The sequence below is a fragment of the Haemaphysalis longicornis genome, unplaced genomic scaffold, assembly GCF_048455015.1.
Source record: "Haemaphysalis longicornis isolate Haplotype H1 unplaced genomic scaffold, Haemaphysalis longicornis Haplotype H1 scaffold_5, whole genome shotgun sequence".
NCBI lineage: Eukaryota > Metazoa > Arthropoda > Arachnida > Ixodida > Ixodidae > Haemaphysalis > Haemaphysalis longicornis.
In genome coordinates, this window is record NW_027526385.1 from 85826771 (window position 1) to 85853505 (window position 26735).

General features: G+C 46.1%; 1 protein-coding gene across 2 annotated transcripts; it reads left to right on the forward strand.

Annotated features, from left to right (window-relative positions):
* The first annotated feature begins 274 nt into the window (after positions 1-274).
* On the forward strand, positions 275-26080 carry LOC144138539 (putative RNA-binding protein Luc7-like 1). Of its 2 annotated transcripts, none has more exons than XM_077670876.1 (9): positions 275-453; positions 11564-11658; positions 12381-12479; positions 14165-14275; positions 17445-17636; positions 18681-18994; positions 21853-22005; positions 25149-25214; positions 25941-26080. In XM_077670876.1, the coding sequence occupies exons 1-8, from the start codon at positions 393-395 to the stop codon at positions 25210-25212; spliced, it is 1089 nt and encodes a 362-aa protein (XP_077527002.1). In that variant the 5' UTR covers positions 275-392; the 3' UTR covers positions 25213-25214; positions 25941-26080. The 2 variants fall into 2 exon arrangements, with proteins under 2 accessions (XP_077527002.1, XP_077527003.1); XM_077670877.1 differs by lacking the exon at positions 275-453 and adding an exon at positions 6789-6807.
* The last annotated feature ends 655 nt before the right edge of the window (positions 26081-26735 follow it).

Below are 26735 nucleotides of genomic sequence, written 5' to 3' on the forward strand. Positions count from 1 at the left end.
ACAAAACTTTGTAAGTCAGTGCATTGAAATTTCAGAACGTATCTGAACTGTCCGCTAGAGAGCTCACACGATCAGCTGGCGTAGCAAGATGCCACATGGTCGTAAAAAACAACAACAAAGGAATTAAAACAAAACTTTGTAAGTCAGTGCATTGAAATAAGCATTTTCCAACCTTTTTTTTAGTTTCATACGAAAAATTGCTTTATGCAGGTTTTAGTTTTAATATTTTTTTCCTGCTGCAAAGCGCCACGTTGTGGTCGTCTGCTGTGAACTCCGTGCCCGCCATTTTGTCGGCGTTGGTTGCGCCGTTGGTGTGTCGTGTCGTGAGGTTTTTTCACGGAAGGCGAGAAAAAATACTGAACGCGTAGTCTTAAACTGCTAAAAAGCTCGCCATGTCGGCACACGAGCAGATGCGTCAAATGCTGGACCAGCTAATGGGCACCGGCCGCGACGGTAAGTTCTACGGCCCTTTAAATTGTGAGCAGTTGGTTGGGTCAGCTCCTTCGGAGCTAACGACTAGGCGCGTAGCTGGCGTAGCTACCGCCGCGGTGGCACACTTCTCGTAACACGTTGCGTTTTCTCCGGGACCTACGCTTCGTCATACCGGACTTAGCGAAACTTGCATTTTTGATCGTGTTTGAATTGGCGTAATAACGCTCCGGAAACGAAACAGAAGCAGTATTACTACTCGGCACGGGCCGAGAGATTGTCCGAGGACGCCTTGCAATGGCCGCTATGACCTGAACATTTACGAACCTCTCGACGAGCCCTTTATTTTATTTTTCTTAAAAACTTCATTCTTCAGCCCTGCTTTAAGTCTTCAAAGGTTGATTTCCAGATCAAGATCCGCGCCCCGTAAAGGCCATCTCACCTCCAGCGCACCCGCGTCTATATTTGCACAGCCGCAATGGCTCGACTTATTTCCGTGTCGGGAACGTTTCGATCCGTTTTGTTTGCAGTGTACAGGGCTTCTTCTTTTCATTATTTGTTAATGTCGCTTTGCGTGCGATTGCGAAGCCGCCAGGATCAATTTATCGCCGAGCGTAGTATTATTCTGTGGAAGCGTTTAAAGAATGATAGGCGACGTCATCATATATCATTGCCTTGCTCAATAGTTCGGGGGAAAAAAAAAAAAATTGTGTGCTTGCCGTTCGTGCAGTTGGGCTGACTGGGAGCGTGTGGTTGAAGTGCGGTTTATGTGATCTGTGGGCGAATTATGGTTCTTTGTTGGTTTTAACAGCCGTATCGCATGGATTCGTGTGGATTTTGTGGGGAAAACTAGTTGTACGTTGCCTGCATAGCGTTGCGACAGACACCTTTATTGGCCAGATTCAAAGAGGTTGGCGGGAGAACCCGGAAATTGGTTTTGAGTGCACGTCGATATTTTTCGGTCATTGAAGTGTAACGAAAAAGTTAAGGTAGAGCCGAAGTCGTCTCCATATGCGAGGGATGTTATAAGTTAGTCGTCTGCTATTGGATTTAAGATTTACGAATGCAACTGCGAAACTAGTTTTTAGATTTACGGGCTGTTTCTGGCTTCGATTACCTTGCTTCGCATAGGTGCATTAAAAAGATATTTGCAGAGCCAAATTTAAGCCATAACATTACCAGAAACGTGGGTTGTGGCAGTGAAAGCAGCCTTTTTAAATAAAATTATTGCTGCATACAAAACTGAACGTGCTGTTTGCCATTTGTAGGTGCTAATATTACTCAGTGGCTTTCGTAACCTAGTCACCATGTTAATCACTGCTAGAAAATTTTACGGATAAAACCATTTGGTTTTTTTTTGCACCTTGTTACCTTGAACTCCAGATAGGTAGGGCTGGGCTGGCTTCAGTGGCCCTCTGAGATATCTGCTGTATGATCTCATGGTATTAGTGCTTGCAATATTTGTTAGGCTTTGAATGCTATGTATTACTAAAAGTTTTCTTTTTGTCTCGAGCATGGAATGTAAGGCTAATACGTACCATTACTGATGTTGCTTAAGAATCATCCAAACAATGGAATGTATGTGTGCATGTATCGACTTAAAGTGCACTGCACTCTTAAAGGAGCCATGAAGAGAAAATACAACTTCGTTTAATTTGAAAGAACTAGGATTCAGTATCTCACTCAGCTCCATTACAGCCACAAAAGACGTTTTTTTAACGAAAAAAAGCAAGAAGTATTTACAAACTTTCAAATTTTGCGCCACAGTGACGTGTTATGAGCAAGAATGACGTCATACGGGCCAACAATAAAACACAATTTTCAGTGCGTTAACGGCACGTTAGCATTCAAGTGATGCAGTCAAACGGAACTAGAGGCCCCATTACAAACGTCCAGTCATGTGTCGTCGCCACAGGTCAGTTAGGCGGCCGCCAATCGCACAAACAAGGTTCCGTGACGTCATAGAAAAGTTGCGGGAAATTGGCTAGGGGGTCGCCACGGCTTCATACGTTTTCTTTCATATCTACGTTATTTGTTCGAAGATTGCTATGATATTGGTATCATTGTTATCGGGACTAAGCCGTCTTTTTAATAAACCCAACTTGTATTTTGTCTTCATGGCTCCTTTAAGGGCATAAACTTATAGACGATGTACGTGACATTAGGCTAGCCTGCCACGAACAGGATAAATATCCTCAGATTGCACCTTTTACTTAGCAGACTCCGGTTTAAAGTGGCCACTGCAGAAGGAACTTTAATAAGAGGGCTGCTGATCCTACTACTCGCCCTAGAAGGGACGGTCAATAATCCACCAGAATTTGGTCATTGTGAGGGCGGAGAATGTCATGACAATGACACATCAAGACGTGGATGTGTGCCCGTACAAACTTTGGATTGAACAGATATTAAGTTTGCATAAAATGTGCACATTTAAATGTTAGCACTGGTACCCTTGCATAAAATGTGCACATTTAAATGTTAGCACTGGTACCCACCTTAGTTTGGCTTCGATCTTTTACTGCCAGGATCTGGCAGCTAACTGATGTCCATAACTTCAGCAGGCCTCTTGCACCACGGTGGCTTCGTTCTTAAGGCATTGGGCTGCTGAGCCCAAGGATGCAAGTTAAATCTCAGCCGTTAAATCCCGGTCTTCTTTTTTTTTTTTTTAAGGCAAAAGTCAAAATGCCCGTGTGACAAAGTTTAGGCACATCAGAAGTTCGAAAGCGTGAAATTAATCCGTAGCCTTCTTCTGCGGCACATCTCATTGTGCAGATGTAGTTTTGGCACGTAAAAAGAGCTAGAGCTATAGAGTTTAAAAATTGTCCGTGTATCTGCTCACTTTGCTGCAAATGTCGTCGAAAGACAGTCTCCCGCCCATCCTATCCCGTTTCGCTCCTCCCACAACGAACACAGTAGAGGTTTGCTCGAGTCAATTTAATTTTGCTTTGTTGCACTGCGTGCACCATCTACTGGAACATCATTCTCGTACAGCGTTAAAGGGGCAGACAACCGATTTTTGTCGAGTATATATTCTCTATCCCAAATGAAGGGGCATCACTTAAAGGAGCCATGAAGAGAAAACACAAGTTTGGTTCATTCAAAAGATTGTCTCGTTAGAATCATACTGACACCACTTTTAACGTAAACTTCGCTCAAATAAGCTACATAATTAGGAAAAACGGGAATGGTCATGCGACCCACCAGCTCATTTCCCGCAACAGAACCTATGATGTCACATGAGCTAAGCTCTGCGATTGGCGGAGGCTGGCAGAAGTAGACGCAAATTAGGTAGAGCTTACAAACTAGACGAACGAGCGATTTGCGCTTAAATTTAGGGCACATTCTTTACAAAGCAATAAGAATGATGGGACAAACAGTGGAAGTTACGAAAGCACATGTAAACATAGAAGTACTGATGCGTTCTGCTGTTCGTACTGCGCACAGCATGCTTGGTTTAGCTGCACAGCACTACGGGGCTTGGGGTTGTCTCAGACGACACTGGCCGATCGACGTAAGCAACGGTGTCTTACGTGACCCCATTTGTCGAGCGAGCACTGTTTCAGGGAACGAATATTTTCTCCCAGAACAAAAACAAGCCAGGTTTAAATGCGGGCAAAAACAAACCAAACGCTTGCCATGGTATGGTGGCGCCATCTAGGTTACGGAACGTAAAGAAACGCGGGAACAAACCAACACCGCTGTACAGGGTGGAGACAACCTTTGAACGGTCCCGTGCCACCGCAATTGGGTCAACGGGCTCAACGCGTTATTCTTTTCGTTTCCCACGAGACCTAGCAACGCGAAACAGACAATATGATTCAGACTTCTTCAGTAAACCGCGTTGCGGCGATAATTTTGGCGCGGTTTTGACACAATGACTTGCTTCGGCGGCGAGCGAGCAACCGAAAATGGCGGCGCCAGCGTATACGTGTCTCTACCCTGTACGGCGGATGCGTGAATGAAGGTACTCTAGGCTGCAGAGCGGTCGGTTCCTGTGATGTCATTTTGGACCACGAAAACGCACGATTGAGCGGGAAAATCAAAATTTTAACCTAAATTGTTTAATTTCTCAGTGAATAAAGCACCGTTTGTATCCGGACAAGCACTGGGGGCACTATAAAACACGAAATCTTTCGAATAAAACCAACTTGCATTTTCTCTTCATGGCTCCTTTAAAGCACCTTCACGAGGAACGGTTTTGCTGATAACGCCCTAGAACTTTTTAGATCTGCGAGCCGTATGTATCCCTCCCAAAAATAATGCTGGCAATCATGACATAGAGTAGCTTGGCAACATACTTTTTGTCTGTATGCGAAATGAAAAACGATATTTAAAAACTTGTCCCCAGCTAAAAAAGTTTGAATCGCAGGCTTTCCTGTTCCGTTAGTGTTTTTTTAATGCAACAGTTTATTGTGCACGAATGCGCCATCTGTTGGGATAGGGGATAGGTAGAATGTGGCTTCACGTTGTGGAGGTGGAAACAAAACATTTCTTAAGACGCATTTTTTTGTTGCTATCGCCTAAATCAAGCAGCCGTTTATTTTTAATCATAAGAACTATGCAAATGTCACATGTATTGATGTCTTGTCTCAAATATGGCTGTTTTATTTTTTGCTCGACAATGCTTGACAAGTATGAACATTTCCACCGGTAAATGTAGTGAATTGGGTGAGTTGGAGGATGTTCATGATGGTCAGCACAGGCGAAAAACAGGACAAGAAAAGAAAGGGCGACACAAGCGCTTGGGTCGTCCTATCTCTTGTCCTGTTTTTCGTCTGCGCTGACCACCATGAACGTTTCCACCAGATTTAGTAGTTCAGAAATGCTTTGCATGTATAAATGTGCCGTTCAAGAATTCTATTAACTTGGATGGGCGGCTGAATCGAGGGGCAGAGACACACAGACAAAAATTTTCGCGTCGAAGTAGCCCAAGAAAGAGTGTCATCTACAAAAATGTTTAGTACAAGAATAGTACCTCCCGCAGTACTTTCAGTTACGCAAGTCCTCAAACTTTGATACGTCTTCCTTGCAGCTGTGAGGCAAAAGCTCATGTTTGCTGTGCATGCAACTTGTGCAGGGCAGCATTGGAAGGTGTGTCAGCAAGGTTCTGCTGTGTATTTATCGTATGTATTATCGTATGGACGTATCGTACGTATTATCGTATTTACCGTACGTACCTGAACATTGCACCCAGGTAGCGTCTCCGCTCCTAGTTTATATTTTCACGGACGTAACGCCACATCTGATTTACCGACGGGCAGGTATGTGCACAAATTCGAGGCGCTATGTTAGCGCAGCTTCAGCAGTAAAAAAATGTAAAAGGTGTGGCAGCTTTTTAGAGTCATTTTGTGTAGTTTCGGCTCGAAAGGGGGGTGTGCTTTAATCGTAAGCTGATTTGCTATTACAAAAGCAAAATAACAAAAAGCACCCCTGTTGTGTTGGAAGTAGAAATTGCATACTACTGCAGGAGAATGGTTAGACAAATGCCAACAGACCAAAACCTGGCTGAAGTGGCGTTAAAACGGTACTTCTGTGCGGTCAAGTTTTGGGCGGGGAAAAAAAAAACATGTCTGTGTGAAGGTTTTTTAAAGGGGCCATGAAGATAAAATACAACTTCGTTTAATTTCAAAGAACTAGCCTTGCGAAACTCGCTCAGCTCCACACCAGCCATGAGAGACGTTTTTTAAGCAAAAAAATGCAAGAAATATTGAGACTTCCAGCTTTCGTGCTACAGTGGCGAAATATTGACAGGAGTGAGGTGATTGGGCCAGCCTTTAAAAACATATTTGTCAGTTTATTATTTGCATCCATCGGAGCTGGAGACTGACTCCACTGCAACTGCCCAGTAATGTTTGTGTGCCGGGGCTTAGGCTGGTGGCCGTCAATTGCACAAACAAGATTCTGCAATGTCGGCGGAATCCCTGGATTGTAGCTGGGGGGGGGGTCGCCACTGCTTCCTCAGTTTTATTTAATATCTCGATTATTTGTTGAAGTTTGCAATAGAATTGTGAGTCTTTTAATGAACGGAACTTGTTTTTGGTCTTCATGGCCCCTTGAAGTTTTCTAGGTATATGTACCCCTTTCGTAGCCCAATTACGCTGGTTGTCAACAAGTCGCCGTGCTCGCCAAAGGTGTCTGTCGCAAGGCTTCTCTCTGCATGCGCTGGGCGTGGTGCCTGGCTCCAGTGGAGACGACCACACTGTGGGCACGACTTAACGAAAGCAGGCAGAGAGCTAGTGTTGGGCTGAGTGCGTGGGGGGGGGCCATGCGGGGCTATACACAGGTGTGTTCCCGTGTTTTTCCAGGCGAAGCTCTAAAGAGACGCCCGTCTCTTGACCTGGAACCGGGAGAGTGTAGTTGTTCAGTGCTGTACTTTGCGTGAGTCTTTGGCTTGCCGATATATATATATATATATACATATACATACATCTACGTACCCTCCTCTGTACACTGTTGCTCTAGCTCTGGGAAGTGCATATCTCTCTTGCACATAGTGTGGTTTCCCTGAGGGAGAGGAGGCCTCTGCTGCCCCTTGTTTCTCTGTGTGCTTGCCCCCTTAGAGTAACCGCCTCGGTTCTTGAGCCACTCTACATTGGTCTCCCCCACCCCGGGTGCATCCGTGTTCTGCAAAAGAACAGCAACGATAACATACAACTTTGCTTGGATGAAGGAAGAGGAAGTTGTAGCTATTGCCGTTCGATCTTACTAAAACGCAGTTGAACCCTCCACCTGGGTTTCTACTTGTTCCGGACAGTAAACCCCTCGTCCTGGAGATCATTGTAAATGAGTGGTAAGGATTGTTTGGGGAAACAGCCCTTTCGAATGTTCTTTTATCATTGGAAATGCACATAAATTGGTGGGGAAAGTCGGAACGTGGTTTATTCATACTTTAGACAAAGGCAGTTAGGCAAAGTTTAGGACTCGCTTCAGGGTCCCTTTACACGCGGGCTTCTGTGGAGATGGGTGGCTTGTATTGATGTAAAAAAGGGCTTCCAAGCTTTCTCACTGATACACAGGAAATGCAGAGATGTTATTACATGCTATATGACTATCTTTATAACTATCTTTTCAGAGAAGCAAAGTTGTATGTTGTCCTAATTGTCTATTTTAGAAAATAAGCCTACTTAGCTTCCTCTATAAGCATGTAGTTGTGGCATGTTCATTGGTTACGAGTCTTGATGAAACGCACAGCAGGTATTACTAGGTGCGGTTGGGGAGTCGCTGTAATATCTTTTGAACTATGCCGTTAAGCACTAGTTTTCAGCTGAAACATTTAGGTAGCCCCAAAACTGGGTGAGCAAATACACTGAAGTTGCAAATTTTATGGCAGTTGAGTGGCGAGTAGAACAAAATGAAATGTCTGATACCTACGGCGGAGTAGATTTTTAAATGCTAAAATTTTGCTTAGCAAAAATGCTGTTTTCATGCAGGGAAAGGGGAATGTGCACTAGCATGAAACCATCCGATTTTACGAAGGAGCAGTGTAGCATATTTTGAGCCTTTGGGCACACAAAATGGATCATATCTTTTAGATTTGTGGAATTTAGTACTGCTCGATAAGCTAGTATGTCCTATCGTAGTGTAAATTTGAAACGTACGTAAAAAAATGTATGAGGAAGCTCGAAGACCTAAATGTGGCTCACTACCAAGCATTAATTGCCATGATAAACTAGTTTTTCACACGCTGCATACAGTACAGTAGATGCTACTCTGCTCTCAACAATCTGCTGGATGTGTGCATTTATATCACTTTGACATTCTACGATTGGCTGGCCGAAGAAATCGCCAGAGGACGTCTATGCTTATGTGGCTTTAGATGTGGGCATGAGAACGTGCGGCTGCGGGGTGATGCTTAGTTTTAGTGAGAATGGGACAGTTTCAGTGCTTCGTGGTGTATATTCTGTGAGCGCCGTGGCGGGATAGGTGCACGATGGTGACCGTGCTGCAAGAGATTTGAAAAGTAATTTGTAAATTGGAGTAATTATACTCTATTTACTTTGCGTAATTTCTGCTCAGGACACATTTTAGTTCATTTCTGTTCATAATCTATGCCTTCCTCTGCTTTTCAGGAGCCTAGAATAAATTTCAGCCACTTTTTGTAGTTAGGTGATGCAGGGTTGGTGCCAGCACCACCAGTTCTGATGGGGGGTGCTACTAATGGGAGGGAACAAGTTCATTGCATGGGTGTGGCGTGCTTGCTCAAATAGTTTACCTGTTCCTCGTATCTGTATTCTCTGCCGTAGTATCATTTCATCTTCCTCCTGTTATTGCTGCGCCCGATTAGAGTTTTAGGGGAGCGTGTCACAGTTGCCTGTTGGAAGTGATGACTTTCCACGTATGCTTGATGGGCATATCTAATAACTGTGGCAGCTTGTGAATAACTAGTGCCCAAAAGACCGCCGCTGAACGCTGAATGAACCTAGCAATGCTCTTGTGTTAAAAGCGACCATCGACAGGTGGAACCGCAAGGCCTCAACACATCATTGTCACTTTTAAGCTCGCTACTGTAGAATGTCATCGCAGATTGTTGAGAGCCACGTAGTATCCACTGTGCTGCATGCACCTTCTGAACCCTAGTTTCGCAGCTGAAGACAACAGATCAATGCTCTATCCTCTGCGTGGTTCTCTCCTGTTCTCGAATGCGGGTGTGCGTGCGGGGACCGTCCTAGTGCATTTGGGGGCCAGGTTACAGGTTTTGGGGAGTCTCCGCATGTTGTCTGCTCTTTCGACGAGACGCGCGGCGGCTGCCCACTGCCGCCACAATTCCTTCCGCCGCCTCCTTGCTCATGAAAGCCGTGTGCCGCCGCACTACTATTGTGAGAGCCAGCCGCGCACGTCAGCCCTCTCCCTTCCTGTTCGCCGAGCCGTAAGTGTTTTCTCTCTCGAGCATCGCCGTCGTGGAGCTGGAGACTCCGTACGTAGACGTTCCTTCTCTCACCTCCTCTCTTCTGCTCGCTCTGCTGTTGTGTTGCTCTGTGGCGCCGTCCCCTGCCTCCCCCTCCCGTACGTGAGGGCGGAGCGGGAGCGCGCGCTTGTCGCAAGCGAGTTGGAACAGTGTCACTGTGGTGTGCTCTGCACTTTTCTTTGTGAAAGGGCGTGTAGGGCAGGGAGAGAGAGTGAGAGAGGAAAGAGCGACGGAGACACACTTCGTGCACAGGAGGGGAAGGTTCTCTCAAGTGGCGCACTCTGGCTGGTGGTTTGGGGCTCCCCCGGTTTTGGGTACGTTTTTACGTGTTTTGAGAGGACACGGCGAGCGGCTCCGGCGGGTACGTCAATTCAATTCACCGGACTTACCACCCCAGCCCCCCAGTTTTTGTTTTGTTTAATTTACGTTCTCTTTTTTTTTCCTTAGTCTGGCGGGGTGCTTTTTCTGTTTGTTGTTGTGAAAAATTTTGTTGCCAACGCACACTGTGTTGTTGACTGCGCGCATGAAGTCTTTTTTTATGAAAAAACGAAACTGCCTCACCTGTTTGTGAATGAGGTGTGGCGAAGGTGACCTCGCGACGACGTGGCGGAACATCGGTGCACATTGCCTTCGTCTGTTCTCAGCAAGTGGTGAGCCATTGTGTGCCTCGCAATGCTTGGTCACAAACAAAGTACGCACCAGTCATGTGGGTAGTGTTGAGTTGGCCGAAGAAATGTAATGTGTAGTGCTAATGTGAGATCGTCAATGAAACAAGCCTTGGGGATTAAGGACACTAGCTTGTTTGGATGGTGCAGCCTGCTCAATAAAAGGGTTACCCTGGTTTTTTTTACGTAAGTAGTCTTTTAGGGATCGGTCTACAGTATGCCTCCTTGAGTACTGGGTGCTTGGTTTTATGAGCTTCTGGCATGAGCTTTCATCAGTGTTGGTTTGTTCGAAGCCAGTCATCGTTTGTAAGGGTGCACTCTTCAGTCTCTGTCAGGCCCTTGGTACCAGGGCTGACCAACACCTTCTTTTAGAGTAGTTGACCTTTGGTTGCAGTTCTTGAGTTTGCTAGTCGATTGAGAGTAAAACTGGACCTTTCTTCTGGAGCAACAAACTTGACTCCAAAGACTTGACTCCTGGGAGCACACACTTGACTCCAGAATTGACTCCTGACTTGACTCCATGCTTGGCTCAGCAGCCAAAATGGTGACTCCTTTCTCACCGTTTGCAATTTTCAGTAATGTGGAGACTTGTTTAGCACCGCCTGAGCTGAATTTTTGTTCTAAAACAAAGCGAAAGTGCCTTACTTTGTCTGCCCTGTCACCCAGCAGACCCCAGCAAAGGAGGCATACTTCCCCTTCTGCCTAGGCCAGTTGCAGAACTTTAGGCTTGCTGATGAATCATTGCCTATGTGGTGCAGTGGTATTTGTATCTTGCTCTACTTCTTGCGTTCATGTGGCACTGAAAAGCCTGTCACAACACAACCTGTGGCAACTTGTTCCTTCACCTACAAGGTGTTGTGCGTCATGGCTCTTTTTCACACATCTTTCAATGCCAGGCTCTGGGCGCATTAGGCATTTGATTTGGGCTTCTTAGAACTCGTGACGTCATTTGAGATTTTCCCTGTTTGTCTGAACTGGAGTCTAGTTGCAGCTTCGTTCAAGATGTGGCATGTACTTTGGTGTGCAGTGTTGGCCTTTCATTGCTGTGGTACTTCCAGGTTGGGGCCCCTGTGAGAAGCGCATAGTTTTTTCCAGTTTAAATGGCGAAGGAGCACATTTTGCAGAACTCTCGATCCAAACCTAGCCTGTTCCAGTAGGCTAGTGCAGCCCTTCGACACAAACGGTGGAGCGTGCTTTGTCAGCTAAGAAGAATGGCATTCTTGACTCTTCGTACTGATTCCAGGATCGACGCCATCTTTTTTTCTTGAGCAGAATTAGTTTGTAAGTGTGGAAGCTTGGGCAAGTTAGTGTGCCGTAACTGGAAGACTGGGCAAACGGGCGTGTACACGAGCGGAATGGGCTCCCAGTGTAGAAAGTCGTCATTTTGGTTCCAGACTGGCGCTCCTTTCTTGCTAGGGTAGCGACTGTTTAACGGCTTGACGGTTAAAGGCACGGGTAGCGTATGGCGGGAGGGAAAGGAGGGCGTGTGGCCTCCCCCGCTTGATGAGGACCGGTGCAGTGACCCCTGTGGGGCTTCCCTTGCGGCCCTGCTTTCCCCTCGTAGGCGAGAACAACCGCTACAAGGTGCACTTCACGGACCCCCGGGTGTGCAAGAGCTTCCTGCTGGCCTGCTGCCCCCACGATGTGCTGGCCTCCACGGTGAGCCTCTCTTTCTCAGTATATATATATATATATAGGGAGCAATAAAATTTGGAAGATGGTAGGATGTGCAAGAAAAAACTTCAAACAAGGTAGTAACCACAATAGTTGCCAACGTTTCGGCAAGGGGCTTGCCTTCGTCAGAGCAATTCTCCCCTGACGAAGGCTAGTCTCTTGCTTGCTGAAGCGTCAGGCAGCGATGCGATTTGTTTGTTTGACGAACGGTTTCGGGGAATTCCGCCTCGTCACGAAGGGATTTAAAAGAGCTTAGCCAATTCTGATGGCCACGACTGATTTTTGTAGCTGGTTAATAGGTTACTAATTGTTCCTAGTTATATTCTTGCTGTATTTGTTCATGTTAAGCATATCGTGCATCTTTAGACACTTGACTGCATGCGCTAGGCTTTTTCCAGGTGCTGGTGCTAAGCTTTGGAAACGGTCTTTGGGCGATCTTTTGCCCTCGTGCGAGCACTGTGCAGAGGTGCTGCAGGGGTGTAGAAAGAACAAAGTGTTTATATAGTATGTATATGCAATACTGGTCGAAGTACCCACTTTTGCGCTCATATATACCCTCCTCCCCCCCCAGTCGACTACTGCATACTTCGGCTACAGCGGACGTTTTTTCCGGATTGAGAGGGTCCGTTTAAACGGGCGTAGACTGTAAATAACGCGGACAGTGGCAGCAGACTGTCCTTTGCGACCCTGTTCCCTGTGTTTTCCAGAGGATGGACTTGGGGGACTGCCCCAAGATCCACGACTTGGCTCTGAGGGCGGACTATGAAAGTGCCTCCAAGAAGAAGGACTACTTCTACGATGTCGACGTGAGTGCCGCAGTTTGCCTCAAGACTTCTCTGAGAAGCATTGATGCAGTTGTACATGTTGCTTGTTTCTCGGCTTGCTTAATTTTTAAGTGCTTAAAGGGGCCATGCAGACAAAACACAAGTTTGGTTCATTCAAGAGATTGCCTCGTTAGACTCATGCTGACACCACTCTTAATGCACACTTCACTTAGATGAGCTACATAATCAGGAAAAAAGTGAAAGGCCATGCGACCCACTGGCTCAATTCCCGCTACACAACTATGATGTCATATGTGCCAGCTCTGCGATTGGCTGAGGCTGACAAAAGCAAATGAAAATTAAGCCTGCCGAACGAGCTGTTTAGGGCACATTCTTTTTATAGCAGTAAGAATGGTGGGGTAAACAGCAGAAGACATAGAAGTACCGATGCGCAGTGCTGTTGGTACTGCGCGCACTAAGGCTGCACAGCACTGTGGAGCTTTCGGGTTGACTCAGACAACACTGGCCTATTGGCATAAGCGACGGTGTCTTACGGGACCGTATTTGTCAGGCGAACACCATGTTTTACGAAACGATTATTTTCTACCTTAACAAAAACAAGCCAGGTACAAATACGGTCAAAAACAAAGAGCGAAGGCAGAAAACGGCCCACCCCGGTATAGTGGGGCCATCTAGGCTCCGCAGCACACTAGGTTTAGCTTGAAGACCACCTGCCTTCATGACTTCATGGCAGACATCACGAAAACTCACGATTTGATGGGAGAATCAAATTTTTAACCTAAATTAATTTCTCAGTGAATGAAGCATCGTTTGCTTCTGGGCAAGCGCTGGGGGAACTACAAAACACGAAATCTTGCGAACAAAACCAACTCGTATTATGTCTGCATGGCCGATTGAAGATGGGAAATAACGGTTGGTGCCTGCTGTAATGTCACATGGCACGCTAACTTGTGCCCATGCAAAGCTTCTCCGACCGGGATGCTGCCAGTTTATTTAACTTCCCTTCCATACTGCTGTCGCATGGCAGACTAGACGATTTTTGAGGAGCATTTATTTGTCACTTGAAATCGCTGTGTTCGACATTTTCAACCTGTGTGCTCATGCTGGTTTTGCCTCGTGTTCCACACTTTCGTGGGGCAGTTCTTTCATCATTTTTTTAACGTCTTTTATCATATTGTCACGCAGCTAAGTACATTGTGGTGCTTTTAAAGAATAAAGTTCATTGGAGCAAACTTGTGCCCCTCAGGAATACACAAATGCTGAAGGAGCAATCAGCAGGTGACATGCACAGATGACCGTTGGCTATCGAATGCCGCAGCCTGTTCTCAGTGTCCAGAGTGCTCCCATTTCTGGAGATGTCGATTTAGGCCGAGAACGTTTTCGACTAAACAAGAACACCGCCTGTTTAAACAAGCTTGCCGATGTGGCATACGAGAAAAGGAAAAGTGCCCTTCGCTTAAAAGACAAGCTAGCCAGGGTCAGACACTGGTAACGAAACATAAGTAAACAAATCAAAGGGCTTGGCTCGCGGCAGTATTAGCTAAACTTTGACTAAGGCCTCTGAGCAAGGCATCCAACATTGTGCTTCAATCTGCCGTACTTTTGCTTCAGGCTGCAGCAGTCATTTTTCCCAATTTTTTTCTCAGCTGCCGTGGTCGTTATGAGGATGGTAAAGGCCCTCTTTCCCCACTTCTCGCTACCTACAGGCAATGGAGCACCTCCAGAACTTCATTGGTGAGTGCGATCGGCGCACAGAGCAGGCCAAGCGGCGCCTCGCCGAGACCCAGGAAGAGCTCAGCGCCGAAGTCACGCTCAAGGTAAGGGGGGACGGAATTCATAACGACGATTGGGGATGAGTGTGTGCCACAAAGCTCTGCTTCAAGGGCATGCCAAGGCTGGCATTGTTCCTGGCTGTTTATTTTTGTGGCGTGGTTTTTTACTAGTCTTCTAAAGGAAGATTGCTTGGAGTATGGTTCTGCATAAGGCAGCAAGAAAAGCTAAGCATGTCGCAATTGTTAGAAAAGCTCACTACATGCAAACGCATATGGGGTGGAGAGAAGGAAGTTGCTCATGTTTGTATACAGTCTAGTCAACCTATAACAATATTTAAGTGCCAAGAAAATTCCATCATTATAACCAATAATTGTTATTAGCAGGTTGAAAAAAAAAAACAGACAAAACGGAGGCCAAAACATTTTATTTGCAGGCAAGCAAGGCCGTAGTACTGCTTATTCTCAGAAAAGATGCCATAGTAGGTCAGCTTTGTCTTATTCACGCGAAGCTGGTGCACATCTTTTTCAAGAGCACCTAGAATAAAGACGGTTCGTGGGACTACAACGCTTGTGTGGGACTACAACGCTTGGGAAGTTCACCCGGCTTGCACGGGAAATCGCCCCTATGGAATGGGGCGGCTGCAAAATCGCAGGAACTTTTTTTTTTTTTTTTTTTTTTTTTTTTTTTGTGTTCACTTTGTGTTCGTGTGTCGGTGTACGCCTCGAGCGTGTAGGGGCGCCACTGAACTCCCCCTAGGGGCCCGTTTCGAAAGCAGCCGCGGGAGTCCGTGTCCCGCTCCCCAGTGCCGCCGCTGCTTTTGCGGCACGTCCACGACTGAGATTTACCGTTTGCGGGCGTTTGAAATCCATGTTTATGTGGAGCAGTCACTCTGTTCGCAAATGGGGTGTGTTTACGAGAGTGTAAATGTTTCTGACGCGATCTTAGTGTGGTGTATTCGGTCTGTATAAGCGCCAGGTGTGTGTCACAGGCCAGCGTCGCGGAACCGGCGTATGATGGAGCCGATTGTAGTTACACTGACCTGAATTTACTAGCAGTTTCTACGTAACCACCGGTTCCTCAGATGCTCATTCTACGGCTATACACTACGATTTAAATCGGTTTTGTGCGCTTACATAATCAGCGGAGCACTCATACCTGACTGCACGCCATTTACGTTTGCCAATATACCTCAGATATTGATCACCACCATTTACAAGCCGGTCTGTGTTAATTTCGGGAATATTCAACAAAAGCACGATGGACAATGCATAATTATACTCGGGGATCAGCACATGACAGAGTCTTCTTGTCGTGAGGTGAGCGCCCGCAAACATTCATCTGCTACGTATATCCTCTGCGAGCAGCGCGGAGACGGGCTTGGAATATAATCCGCGTCCGCAACTAAATGCTTCTTCGAAATATCGTCATATGGCACAGGGAGCGTGCAGAATAAAGCAGAAACTGAAATTAGAGGGCCCTATCACATACCACACTCTTCCAACGACACCTTTCATCGCTTGTTGAACAGCCTACCCTGTATACTTCCAAAAATGAGTCCGCCGTACGATCAGCTGTTCGTTGCAGTATAAAAACAAGGAAGGTGAACGTGAGATTTGTGTATGTGATTACTAAAACGTAGTTGCTTGATTCCGCTCCGCATTTGTACACAGCGTCCCCCTCCTCTACCCCCCTCCGAAGTCTCGCGAAATAGCAGTGCATTTCGCGTATAGTTGGTCTAGTGAACCCTACCTGGCTTAAGTTTCGACAAACGTCTTTAGCATGTCAGAAGCTGCACTGTTTTTTGTTCATTTCCGTTAGAGACCCGCCGCGGTGGCTCAGTGGCTAAGGCGTTGCGCTGCTGAGCACGAGGTCGCGGGTTCGATTCCCGGCCGCGGCGGCCGCTTTTCTGATGGAGGTGAAAAGCAAAAACGCCCGTGTGTACGAGATTTCGGCGCACGATAAAGATCCCCAGGTGGTCAAAATTAATTCGGAGCCCTCCACTCCGGCGCGCCTCATCGCCTGCGTTGCGTCGGCGCGTTAAATCCTACAATCAATCAATCAATCATTTCCGTTAGAGCTATTATGTTTCTTAATTCCGCACTTGCACAGCATTTATCTTTCCGTGATTTCATTAACTTGCCTTGGTTCTTGCTATATGGCGTGTGTGGGCACATATTTAACGACGCACAGACTTGGAATATACTTAACCTTTTCGCATGGTTTATATTCTTATAAAAGGCATAAGTTATTGCCCGGGATTGGGTAACCACATCCCCGAAACATATTTTTCTGCCATGTATATATTCGAAACGAAGCCGCATTCGTTGTCCACGCTGCAAAATAAGGCCAACCGCTCATTGTGCCAGTATCAGTTCTAAACGAGGCGGCAGTAGAATTCATTTGTGACTGATGTTTTGGAGGTGACAGGGGGGCTATAGTGCTACCGTCGCCGACGCCCGGAAGAGCGGCGACGAAGCGCGCAGAACCGCTTCCGCGGGTAGCTCTTGCAGGCGATCGCGTACTCTACGAAGACGCAGCTGCTTTTTAAGTGGCCTAAACGTACTCTTTGCCTAAAGACGTCACTATAACACGTTTTTTTTTTAGGGCGCAGAAAGGCGAAAAGAAGCGAAACAGAACCAAAACACTGCACGAGCCCCTATCAGCCACGCAGCGCAAATCCCGTCAATGCCGCGGAGAAACGGCGGCAGGCGGCGCAGTGATCGCGAAGCTCGAGGCGTATAATATCGCATAGCTATCCAAAAATTGACTTAGGTTGGACGTTTGTAAGCGAATCACATGTGGAACACCTAGAATAAAGAGGGTTCACTGTGTGTGTGTGTGTGTACAATATCGCTTAGCTATCTAAAAATTGACATTGGTTGGACATTTGTACATGAATCACGTGTGGAACACTTAGAATTATAGGGTTCACTTGGTGTGTGTGTGCGTGTGTACAATATCACCTAGCGATCTGAAAATTGACATTGGTTGGACGTTTGTATGTGAATCACATATGGAACACCTAGAATTAGGAGGGTTCACCTTGTGTGTGTGTATATCACTTAGCTATCCCAAAATTGACTTTCATTGGACGTTTGCACGTGAATCACGTGCGGTTTCGTTGCCGCCCCTGCCTGTGCCTTGCGCTATGAGTTTGCTACTTTTGGGTAACTGCAGCTCGGTGCACTTTGCCCCGTCTGACCCTTTGTGCAGTTGAACCGCGTGCACGAGCTGGCGGAGAGCATGGGCAAGAAGCTGGCGGCTGCGGAGGCCAAGGGGGCCGACGGCAATGTGGAGGAGTCGCTGAAGCTCCTGGAGGAGGTGGAGGAGATCCGGCGGAAGAAGGCAGAGGCCGAGCAGGACTACCGCAACTCCATGCCGGCCTCCTCCTACCAGCAGCAGAAGGTGGGCGCTACGTTTACTCACACTGTGATTATGTCGCCAAAGTTGTGTGAACTTTTAAGGGGGGGGAAGAAATTTCATAAGCTCTCTTCATTTCCGGTTGTCAGATCACATGTTTGTGATGTTTTAAGCACAGGGTGAAGTGTGTTGATGCATAAATTGATCTGAAGTCGCTGTGTTTAGTTCGGGGACTGGAATCGAGTTGAGTTCAATCCAGTGAACGTTAAATTTGTTGTTCAGTTGGAAGTATGCAGTGCCGCCGTATGGCTTGTGTGTTCAACTCGTCTCCAGAAGGTGATGGGGTAAATTCTCGCCTCAGTCATTTCCAACAAATATTTCGTGTTTCAATATTTTGTTTGTGTGCATAGCTGGAGTTAGTGTTTGAGTTAAGACCGCAGCTGACTGGCAGGTGCAGTAACCTTAGTAATTAAACCCTCTTGTTGTAAAACTGAATAAAAATCTTGCACCACTTCGTCTAATGACAACGATTGTTGAACTTGAGGTTGTCTCGGTTTGGATTTTGACTCACATATGCTTTGGACTTTGACTCGTTGAGCTTTGACTTTCGCTTGCCCGCAGTTTAGACTTTTTATCGCAGGTGCTTTGACTTTGACCTTTTGCCATTTGGCTTCACGCGATGAAATCTTTGCATTCAGCAATCGTTATCTTAAGGCGGAGGGGTGCATATTTTTCTAATTTTGCACGTCCATGCACCCATCTCCAAATTCAAATTGCTTTGACCGTGTTGGGACAGCGCAATCGGGACAGACGTCTGCTTCATAACACGAGGAACCCAAGTTAAATTCCTGACCACGAGAAGCGTTTTTTTTTTCTTGAGGCGATTCCACGATCATTATCATCATCAGAGAAAGTTAGCCTTTGTGCAGTGCGTTCTGTGGTGTGCACACAGATGCCTTTAGTGAGACATTGAAAGCTTCACTTGAGTTGTATAGCAGTGTTGTGGAGTAGGCAGGCGGATCGGCTCTGTAACATGATGGGTGAATAACGACCAGGGCCTCCCCCTGTCTCCCCTCCTGTTCATTTCAGCTGCGCGTGTGCGACGTGTGCTCGGCGTACCTGGGCATCCACGACAACGACCGGCGGCTGGCCGACCACTTTGGGGGCAAGCTGCACCTGGGCTTCATTGCCATCCGCGAGAAGCTGGCCCAGCTCAAGCAGACGGTGACCGACAAGCGCGAGAAGGCGCGCGCCGCGGAGCTGATTGAGAAGGAGACCGAGCGACGGGCACAGGCCGCTCGGGCCGGCTGGCGCGGGGGCATGGTGGAGGAGACGCGGAGCCGCAGCCGCAGCCCCGGAGGCGGCCGGCGAGGGGCTGCAGAGGACCGGTCCGTGCGGCGCCGGTGAGCTCCCCGGGGCCCACACCCTTTAGTGGGGTTGATTTTTGCTGTTTGAGTCGCAACTGAAGCTGGTTTAGGCAAAGCTTTGGGGCTCTACTGAATTATCCAATTGTGCATCTTGATGTCTAGTAGGGCTTAGCACCTACTTTATGGTGTAAAGGCACCCCATACGTTTGTATCTTTCTTAAGGAGTAGGCGTTCACACCTTGTGAGGCCATAAATACTCCCTGTACGTTAGCAGCTTTCATAAAGTGTATGCATTTGCACGTTTTGGGCATAGGTCGGCAAAACAGAAAGAACTCACTCAAACTCAATCACAATTTTTTTCATTCACGGTGTACTCATTCAAACTCAGACTCAAAAAGTTCGTCTGTTCACAAAATCACTCGTACTCACTCATCAAATACTCATTTGTAATCGTACTTATTTGTACTCAAACTCATTTGTCCTCACGAGTATTCGTACTCAATCTGTACTCATGAGTACTGAATCTGTACTCATGAGTACTCAATCTATACTCATGAGTACCCAATGAGTGCCAGTGCTCATGAGTACTACTCATTCTGCACTCATGAGTACTACTCATTCTGCACTTATGAGTACTACTCATTTTGCACTCATGAGTACTCAATCTGTACTCATGAGTACTCACTTTGTATTACACACGAATAATCAACTTATCTGCACTGTTAGCTAGGTCGTAGCTCGAATGAAAGACTAAGTAGAAAAATTAAATTGTTTAATTGATTAGAAAAACACAGGTTACATATAAATCAGGATAGAGGAAGAAAACGTCTTACGCGGTGCACTGTCGTTGGGCGGCTTACTGCGCGAAGGCAAGTACATGTGAGAAAGCGAAACGGAACGTAAGCACTCGCGTTGCGTCCGGCGTCTCCTCGTGTTCTCAGGCCGGGTCGGGCTCAGGGGAGCTCGGGGCTTGTCGGTGCGGCCGTGGCCGTAAACTGCGTTTTTCTGCGTGTCTTCGGGCGGCAGCGTTTGTCGTCCGTTTTCTTGTTTGCACTACTGTTTGCACTACTGTACTCAGGAGTGCATATACTCAAGAGTGCAAGCACTCGCAAAAACAGTATTCATGAGTATTGTACTCATGAGTGCTGTGTACTCATGAGTGATGTATACTCATGAGTACTGTGTACTCATGAGTACTCATACTCATGAGTACTCAAACTCATGAATATTGTACTCATGAGTACTCATACTCATGAGTAGTGTACTCATGAGTACTGTACTCACGAGTAGTGGACTTACCCCTGTACTCACTCGTCATCGTACTCACTGTTTTTTTCTGGGTGTGTGATCACTCATCATCGTACTCACTCGTGAGTTTGAGTACAAATGAGTACAAATGAGTGTACTCACGAGTGAGTACGCCGACCTATGGTTTTGGGGCATAAATTCTCATCATGTATTTGTGTCTTTCATAGGGTGCAGGTGCAGGCATTTGAACCTTTTGAGGGTGTAAATGCACCCCATACTTTAGCACCTTTTAACGGTTGTTGAACGACTTTTGTGAATGAACTTGCAAGTAGGGTCAGTTTAGGGCTTTTTTTGTCGTATGGCTTTCCCTTTGGAATAAAGGATTACAACAACAACCCTCTATCGGGGACATGAGGTCAGATTCTTTCACGTGTGTAATTGAGTGTTCGCTAACACACTGCTGTACATGTAGTTGATTCCCTGTTGCAGTACTCATTGTCTTGCAATCATGAATGTTCAATAGGCACAAATATCATTTGCATCCTTGCCAATGCTGATCCACGTTGGAAATATGAGCAGCTTTTTGCTGACCTATTGTGCTAATAGCTTTACACTTATGTGCCATGGATAGTGGTGTTTGTAGGAGAAGCATCGCTGCACTTGTTCATGAGGTTCGGAAAGCATTACTCAAAAGAATTGGTAGGTTTAGAATCCGACATAGCTTGAGGTTTGATGTGGTGAACTCCCGGATAAGAAATTTAAGACCCGTGCATTTGTTTTCCTGATTTTTTTAATTACCAGCTTATTCAAATATATTCACGATATATTCACGAAATATATTCACGAAATATTCAAATTTCGTGCTACAGTGATGCAATATAGGCATGAGTGACATATGTGCAGCACTATCAAAACAGTCTTATACCCTGGCTACACTAGGGTCCGAATCTCATTTGACTCAAATGGGGTGCTTTGAATGCCATTCAGCATCCGCCGTGCTGCACTACAATTTCGATGGCATTTGAAAGCTTTCACAATTGCTCGCCGTGCTGTAGCGGCACTGTTGCCGCCCCATTCTGTTTTCGTACAATAATAGAACAATCAAATTTAGGAGCAGTCTAAGGCAGTAAAATGATATCAAATTAGAAGAGACACCAGTTTTGACTCTAATGTGGTGGCTGTTTGTGTAGTTCTATTTTTTTTTTTTTTTTTTCTTGCAACTGACCCACTGGTTTAGAGAGTATGAAAATTAAGTATGTTGATTTCATATTTTAAGGAAATGAACAATGAACAAAGTTCCACAAACAAAAATATTTTGTTTGTTTTACGTACGGAAGTATTATATTTTTTATTGCCGATTGAAGGCGCTGCGTACGAGAGTGCTAGAAATGGCATTTGAGAGCCCAACTGTCTCTCTCGGTGCTCATTTGGCTCGAATGTCATTTGAGCCGAATGGCATTTCAAAACCTAGTGTAGCAGCACAACTTGGCATTTGGTTCAAATGACATTCGAACGCTAGTGTAGCAGGGGTATTAAATGTATTAGCTGCACGTTAGCATTCGAGCAGTACGATGAAGCGGAACTAGAGGCCCCACTGCCTTCGCGGCTCCTATAATGTGTGACCCTAACCCCTTGGCTATTTGCAGGTCTCGTTCGCGGGAACGGCGTCACCGCAGCCGCTCTGGGTCGCGTGGCTCGTCGTCGCGCCACTCCCGGGGTTCCTCCAAAGACCGCAAGCGTGACCGGAGCCGCGAGCGACGGCGAGACAGCCGCCACCGGCGCTCGTCGCGCGAGCGCAGGCAAGTGTCGCCGGACGAAGAGCAGCCGGCTGACGTCGCCGCTGCACAGCCGTCGCTGTCGTGAGGTTTCCACCTTGAGCCAGACGTATTCACAGGGGCTTGACGGACTTGGCGCAGCCGCGATGGCTTTGTTGCCAGTCGTAGTAAAAAACTACGCTTGAGAAAAACGGTAGCTGCTGGCATGTTGTGCATCATCACTTGTTGCTACTCCGCAAATACTGGCTCGCTGAAATATTTGCGTTGCAGTGAGGGCAAAAGCGAGGCGGCATTCAATGAATCGGCACTCGCTAGTCAAGCTTGCCAGCTTCAAATGCGTGAGTAATACTATTCGGTAAAGTTACCAAAGTCGCGAACGCTTGCTTAATGCATTCGTTACCACAAAATAGGAATTGACTGATTCGTCAACCTACCGGTGTATGAGCTCGGCTTTTCATCTTCAAATTGGTTGTTATGAAAAAATACTTTTGGGCCTCCGCCCATTTTAATTTATTTTTTATTGGCCTTCTCTATTGACCTTCCACAGCTTTCTTTGCTCCCAACCTTCTTTGTTTTTTTTTTTTTTTTTTTTAATGGGAAACATGAAATAAAGGAATAAAGCACTTGGCATGGCTGTGGTGGTCTTGTTGGCAGTCTGTTTTGATTTACAAAAAAGTTTGCACATTTTGCTTTGTGTGGGGTGGATGTCTGAAACATTTAAAGATAAAATTAAATTGCGGAAGGCTCAGTTTCAGATTTGAATCTCAGTGGGATTATTTTTTAACCGTTTAGTATAGCACAAAACTTGTTATCTTCAAAAGGAAACTGATTGGTCAGCATGCAGAAGTTGACTTCCCTACGAATCGTCTATGTCAGCAGTATATTTTTTAGGTAATACCCCTGTCGCACAGCAACTCTGTCATTCAAAGTGAATGACATTAGGTGTTAATGACATTTGGTTTGACCGTACGGGTCTACACAGTGAAACAAATGTCACTTGATTGTAATCGCAGTGGCAAGCTTGCAAAATTTCGAAATTGTACTTCAAGTGCGTCGAGAATCTTTTCATACATACGTAATAGTTCTTTAAAATGAAACAAATACAGCAGAACCACGTAGACACGTTCCCGGGTTCATACGGTTTCTCGGTTTTTACACTCTCTCAATAGTAAACACTAAAAATGCCCCATAGTGTTACGGCCTTTTTTTTCTCCTGGTGATAATGTTTTTGGATAACACGGTTTTCCGGTAAGTAAGTTCAAAATTTAAAAAAAATTATCCAACTACGACTGGGTCATACACTGTAGAACAAAAAACGTGCTGCCGTGCGTGCGGACCGAGCCTCAGTGCGCGCGGTGCAATAAGCAGGCGTCGAGCGGCGGTCGGGCCGCCTGGGTCACTGGCGGCTTTCCCGCAGTGCTGGGCTTGCCATAGTCACTTTGTAACGTGGCTGCCTTTAGCTGACGTCGCCTGTATAACAACGTCCCAACGTGTGAAACGCTAACCTTTGAAGAAATGGTGGCGGAATCGCGTCATGAAGCAATGCTGGCGCTGGATGAAGCCTCTGAGAAAGCTGGCGGCGGTGCAGAGTTACTTTCGCGCGAAGGACAATCCCAGTGCGGACATAAGTCTGCAATGTCTAGAAAATGAGCTCGTGCTCTCAAAGGGCTGAAGCGTGCACCAGCAGGCATTGAAAAAAGGCCATTAAATGCTCACGTTCCGTCTCTCAATTGCTGTTTTTACTGCAGCAGATCATGCATTTTTCTGGGCAGTATGTTTCTCACTCACGTTTTTTTTTTTTAACTTATGAACGCGGTTCTATGTAATTTTTTGAAATTAAAAAGAAAATAATTGTTTTAGGTTACATAAGTAGACATCACAAGCCAAGACCAGTCTGCGAGAAATCCATATCGGGGCGCTACTGAAAATGGCCACACTGATTCAAGTGTGGACTTTTTTATCCGTCCCTAGAGGTGTCCGCTGGTTTCCGCCTGTCGCCGAACCGGTAGACAAACTTGCCGTCATGGCTGAAGCAATAACACAAACCGCCTGGGCAACCACTTTTTAAAAAGCAATTTGGGGACAATTTTTTTTGTAAGTACTTGTTTGTCTTTCTTTATTTGAAAAGCAATGTTAAAGGGAAAATACAAGTTTACTGACAGTTTTTAGAAACAGTTTTTTTTTTTTTTGTTTATTACTGCACTTTGTCTAGTGAGGCACCACTGCTGTCGAGTGAGCTTCCGCTGAATGAGCTTCCCAACCTCATTTAGCTGCTAAATTCCGTTTGCCTCGAGTGTCATTCGGTATTTTCATGTAGCGCCAAAGTAATAACATTTAGAGCAAATGGCATTTGCTCTAAATGTCATTATATCTGCCCTGTGGCTGGGGCGTAAGATTACATGTATAGCTTTCAGTGAGGTCACCAATTAAACCACGGTTAATGAAGTTGCAAGTACAGTAAAACCTTACAAGACGCTGTTTCAAGAGACGCTTGGTTATAAGAGACATTTGAATAAAAACGGTTTGGTTGGTTTTCCTATGTTTGCCATGTTAGCAACATTGCATGCAAGAGACCATGTTTACAAGAAATGTTTCTTGCTGGAAATAAATGAAGGGGTGCTAAGCAGACGAAGACGAAGTAGAAACACGCATCTTATACAGGCGCCAACTTCCAACACTGAGTTGGAAGTTGGCCCCTGTATGTGGTGTGTGTTTCTACTTCGTCTTCGTCTGCTTAGCACCCCTTCAATTGTTTCCAATAAGCATGAACCAACTAGCTCAACAAGTTTTGTTACGATGTTTCTTGGGTCCCTTGAGTGTCTATTGTAAGCAGGTCCTACTGTACATTTTCTAGTACATTTTCTAGTAGATTGCATTTCTAGTTACAAACGTGTCAAGAATGTGCCAGTCAGTTGTGAGCTTTTATGGTCCATGTGAGGTCTCTGTTGACGTCTAAACACCAGTGATCGCAGAAGGGACACACGATTCGCTAGTTTTATAGTTTTGTTTATAAAATTATTACAATCTTTTGCTGTAGTGAGATGTGTTGATGTTTCGCTTGTTTGTAGTTGTGACGGCGGTGTAGCTCTAAACTTGAGAATTGCACAGTGCTGCCCACGAATTGGCTCTGAAAATTCCTGTCTTGTTTTCCCTTTGCCTTCTCACAGGGGTTCCCGGGAGAGGAGGCAAGACCGGGGAGACAGCGAGGAGAACCACAGATTCGACAAGTGAAGGTGAGGTTTTTTTCCCCAGCATTTAGGTGCAGTTTTTTTGCTTGCCATTCATCTCTGTAAACTTTAAGGAGCCACGGAGACAGAATACAAGTTTGGTGAACGGACAGATAAAGCAGCGACGACTCCCCAGCCACTTTCAGGCAATTTCTGTGGTGTCACAGACGTCCATATTACGTCTATTGGACGTCTATACTCTGTCTATGCGACGTCTATATGTCTATATTACGTCTATTCGACATCTATATGACGTCTATGTGACATCTATATATGACTTCTTGTTTGTGCAATTGGCAGCCGCCGACCAAGCCGCCACGAACATAACTGGGTGATTCTAGTGGTGTAATCTAGTTCCGTTAGGTTGTATCGCTTGAATGCTGGCGTGCAGTTAACACAGTGACAAAAATGTAGTGCTGGCTCCTGCCCATCATATGTCGCTGCAGCGAAAAATTTGGAAGTTATTCGATACTGCTTGCATTGTTTTGGTCTTTCGTGGCTGGGAAAGAGCTCAGTGAGTTACCAAAGAGTAGTTCCTTTAAACTGAACCAGGTTTTATTTTGTCTTCATGGCCCCTTTAAAAATTGAGATGAGCTTTAAAAAATACTTCGTAATTTGCATGTAATAAGAAAAAAATGTTATCACAACTCATTTGTGCTAATTTGGCTCTTGTTGTGTGTCAACTCATTTGTGCTAATTTGGCTCTTGTTGTGTGTTTGTCCTTTGCTGCAGAGCCTGGAATCGGAAGAGAAGAGTGTTTACGGAAGAGTTCCTTCGCGCGACGTGGGCAGAAGCTCTGCTGCCGACTTTCTTTTGTACATAACACGCATCGATGCAGCCGCGCTCCGGCCGCGTCTTTTTAAAGGACTCCGGTTTCGCGCAACAACCCCCTCCCCTGTCGTGAAAGTGTTGCTGCTGCCCCTCGCTTTGTAATGAACATTCGCTGTGAGCCAGAGACCCGCCCCCTTCCCATCTGTGCATAAGCACATCTGCGCCTCTCCCTCCCCCTTTCTCATGCACTCGACACTTGGTGGATGAATGCAAATAAACTTGTTTGGGAGAACCTGAAGTGAAAGCTGCTGGCCTTGTTGTGTTCCTTTGGGAGTCCTGATTCTGTGTGCGGCAATCAAAGCGGTTGCAGTTTTTTTAACTCTCTTGTTACGGTGCCATAGGCTATCGGACACGAGAGTTCCGATAACTTAAGCCTCCCGCAAAAACGCAAAACAGCACCTTGCAGACAACTGCCGGCATCTGGCATGTTTATTGGCAACTCCTTTTTCAGTTTGTTTCATTTGATTACATTTTCAGAGTGGAGCCCACGTGAGCAAAATGTGAACCGAAGGCAAGTAATGTGCACTTCACGTCGTTGCGTTCGCAAAGGCTGTCTAACGTAGCTGGCACTTCGGCAGCTGCTGCTGCTGATTTTTCTGACCCCGGCAGCAATGACGACTCTAGCAACAGCATGGGATCGTCAGATTCTAGTTCCGACGAAGCAGATATTTGAGTACAACAAGGTACTGCAAGGAC